At 41.4% G+C, this 2,561-nt stretch overlaps 1 protein-coding gene across 1 annotated transcript; it reads right to left on the bottom strand.

The window, feature by feature from the left end:
- Positions 1-464: 464 nt before the first annotated feature.
- LOC107204104 (DNA/RNA-binding protein KIN17-like) lies at positions 465-1,631 on the bottom strand. Its single transcript, XM_033514682.1, has one exon. The coding sequence runs from the start codon at positions 1,629-1,631 to the stop codon at positions 465-467; it is 1,167 nt and encodes a 388-aa protein (XP_033370573.1).
- Between the last annotated feature and the right edge of the window lie 930 nt (positions 1,632-2,561).

Raw genomic sequence — 2,561 nt, 5'->3', positions numbered from 1 at the left:
AAAATCGTTGTGATCAATACTAACTTGTAAAAACTAATACATAAATGTGAAAGCAAATACCTATATTGCCATTTATAACATTAATCATTTGCAAGGTTCACTCTGCTATTAATTAGATAGTGAAGGCGCACCAAGGAAAAGCAAGAAACAAAAATCCAGAGTCAATCAATGCAAACCAAAATTAACTGAAAACTATTTATGTGAAGGGGGAGGGGGGGTGTTGACAAAAGGGTAGAAGAGGTGAGGATAAAAGTGAGTAAGACCTAAAGGCTCTATAGCACTTTTCACCATTTAAACTTAACAGCACATTAAACTTAACAGCATTTAGCTTGATTTATAATTTAAATGTAACACTTTGGTAAAGGACTCATTTAGGATTTACTCTACTGAGGTCTTGCGTCTGCCTGAAAGATGTCAAAAATAAGGTTTTGAGAACAAAAATCTCTGATGCATGATTTAGCACCTCAGGCAAGTTTGGAAACATCTTCATATGGGATATCTTTGACTCTGAGCCCTCTAAAAGGTCCCGAGTCAATGGTTATTGTCACTGAAAACTTCTTCTCACTAATAGACTCCAAAATCCCTTCATTTCCCCTGTACCCACCATTTAATACCATCACTTTCTTGCCTGGTGCTGGTATTACAGTTTCTAGATGTGTCTGATCAAGCTTCAGCTTGCACCCAGAGCCAATTACCTTTACAACTGCTGTATATTTGTCAATCACTTCCTTAACAACTGCCTTCTTGTTGTGGTACTTCTCTCCAAGCTTTTCTGTTAGAATTTTTACAACGATTTCAGGCTGTAACCAGTAGTCTCTTCTAAATGTTCTTTTCTTCTCCTCCTCAAGCTCCATGATCTCGTCCAGTGCAGATTTCTTCTTTTTCTTTTTGGGCTGACCAGAGCTATGAGCTGATTTTTTTCTTTTAACTGCCCCCTCCACCATCTTCAGTGCATTCTGTCCAAGGACACTTGTTTTACAAGATGCTGCTGAAGTACTTGCTCCTTTGTTTAAATGAAATGTAACTTTTTCTTCTTTGTTTTCTCTGTTCAGTTCAGTAAAGACTGGCATTTTCAATTCTTTCCCCTCCAAACCTCTTCTAACCTGTTGTTCAATGAATTTAGTAGTTTTTTCTTCATCATCAAGGTGCTGTTTCTTCTTCCTATCTTGTTCTTGCTGCCTGCAAATGGTCTCTGGGTCCCTGTCAATGTACTGAATGTACCAGCCTTTAGGAGTCTCATCAACCTTACAAAGACCTTCCCTCCCCAGCCATTTTGTAAAATCAGTCAGTGTCTCCCATCTTGTAGCATTCATGTGGATGTGTTCTCTGTGGCTGATGTATTCATTGTATAAAATATTATTGTGGACTCTCTTTGTTCCAAATCTCCTCCTGAGCAATTCTAGGAGATCATTTTGGAATTCCTGAGAGAAGTAATCTATGAATTGCTGAGGATTTTCAGAAGCCAGCAGCAACTGCCTCTGGTGGGACTCAGACATGCAGTGGCACTTGAAGCCATTCTCATCACGGCACTGCTTCTGGCACATCTGGCAGTACCAGCGCAGCTTCTGCAGCCCCTTGGATTTAATGCGGTTGGCAATCGCCTTGGGGCTGAGGAAATCTGATTTCCCCATGACACTGGTCCTGTCCTGATCCTGCTCCTGAGCGGGACGGATCCCACCCCCTGCAGAAATGCCAGTGGCCAAGTACTAAATAGTAATTTACTTACAGCCCTATTTTACTTTAAAATGTTAAGTGCTTAAGAATTGTCTTGGTTTGCAAGACAGGTGTCTGCTAAGGAAGGCAGGAGCCTCCCTTGGAATGGAAAATGTAAATCCCCTCCCTCAGAATTTTATAATTTTGAAATAAATGAGAATAGGAATAACAGTCCTTTCTAGAAAATTAAAATAAAATGCAGCAGCACAAAACCACTGACAGAGTCAGAGTACAACCTGACACCCTGTCAGTCAGGGTGTTGGTCGAAGTCCTCCTGGAGTGGTTCTGTTGAAGAGGTGATCCTGCAGCAGGGTGTAGTTCTCCTCTGAAGATCCAGTGGTGTAGATGGGTCCTGTCTTCCTCTGGGAATCCAGTGGAAAAGGCGGCTCTGCTGTTCCAAAGCTCAGATTATATCCATGTAGAAATGCTTGACTCCTCCCCCTGGGTGCAGCATCTCCCAATGGGATGATGGAATTTTATCAGTCCTGCAGTGAGACTCAATGGCCCATTAACAAAAGATATCCCTGTGGAGGGAGGATGGGTCAGGGAAGAGATAAAGAACACTGCCCTTCCTGGTTTTAACAGATGGCCCATTAACTGAAGATATGAGGGATGGGTCATGGAAGAGATAAAGATCACTGCCCCATCTGGTTTTAACATACTTTTGGTTACATCTTGCATTGCAACCTAAGACAAGAATGTAGGAATCTGTAGCAGTTTAAGTTTAAAACTGGGCAGAAACACTGATTTAGTGTAGTGGCTTAGGTTCACCAATTTGATTTTCCCAGACAATGCACAAAATAACGTAGTGGGTTTAGGACTGGCTAAAATCGTTAGTATACCTATAA

Source organism: Parus major, chromosome 1A (genome assembly GCF_001522545.3).
Source record: "Parus major isolate Abel chromosome 1A, Parus_major1.1, whole genome shotgun sequence".
NCBI classification, from domain to species: Eukaryota; Metazoa; Chordata; class Aves; order Passeriformes; family Paridae; genus Parus; species Parus major.
Note: the sequence above shows the minus strand (reverse complement) of the source record. Positions and strands in the feature narration are given on the sequence as shown.

Coding starts and splice junctions, on each gene's coding strand:
- LOC107204104 (XM_033514682.1), bottom strand. CDS start 1,631: ATGGGGAAATCAGATTTCCTCAGCCCCAAGGCGATTGCCAACCGCATT.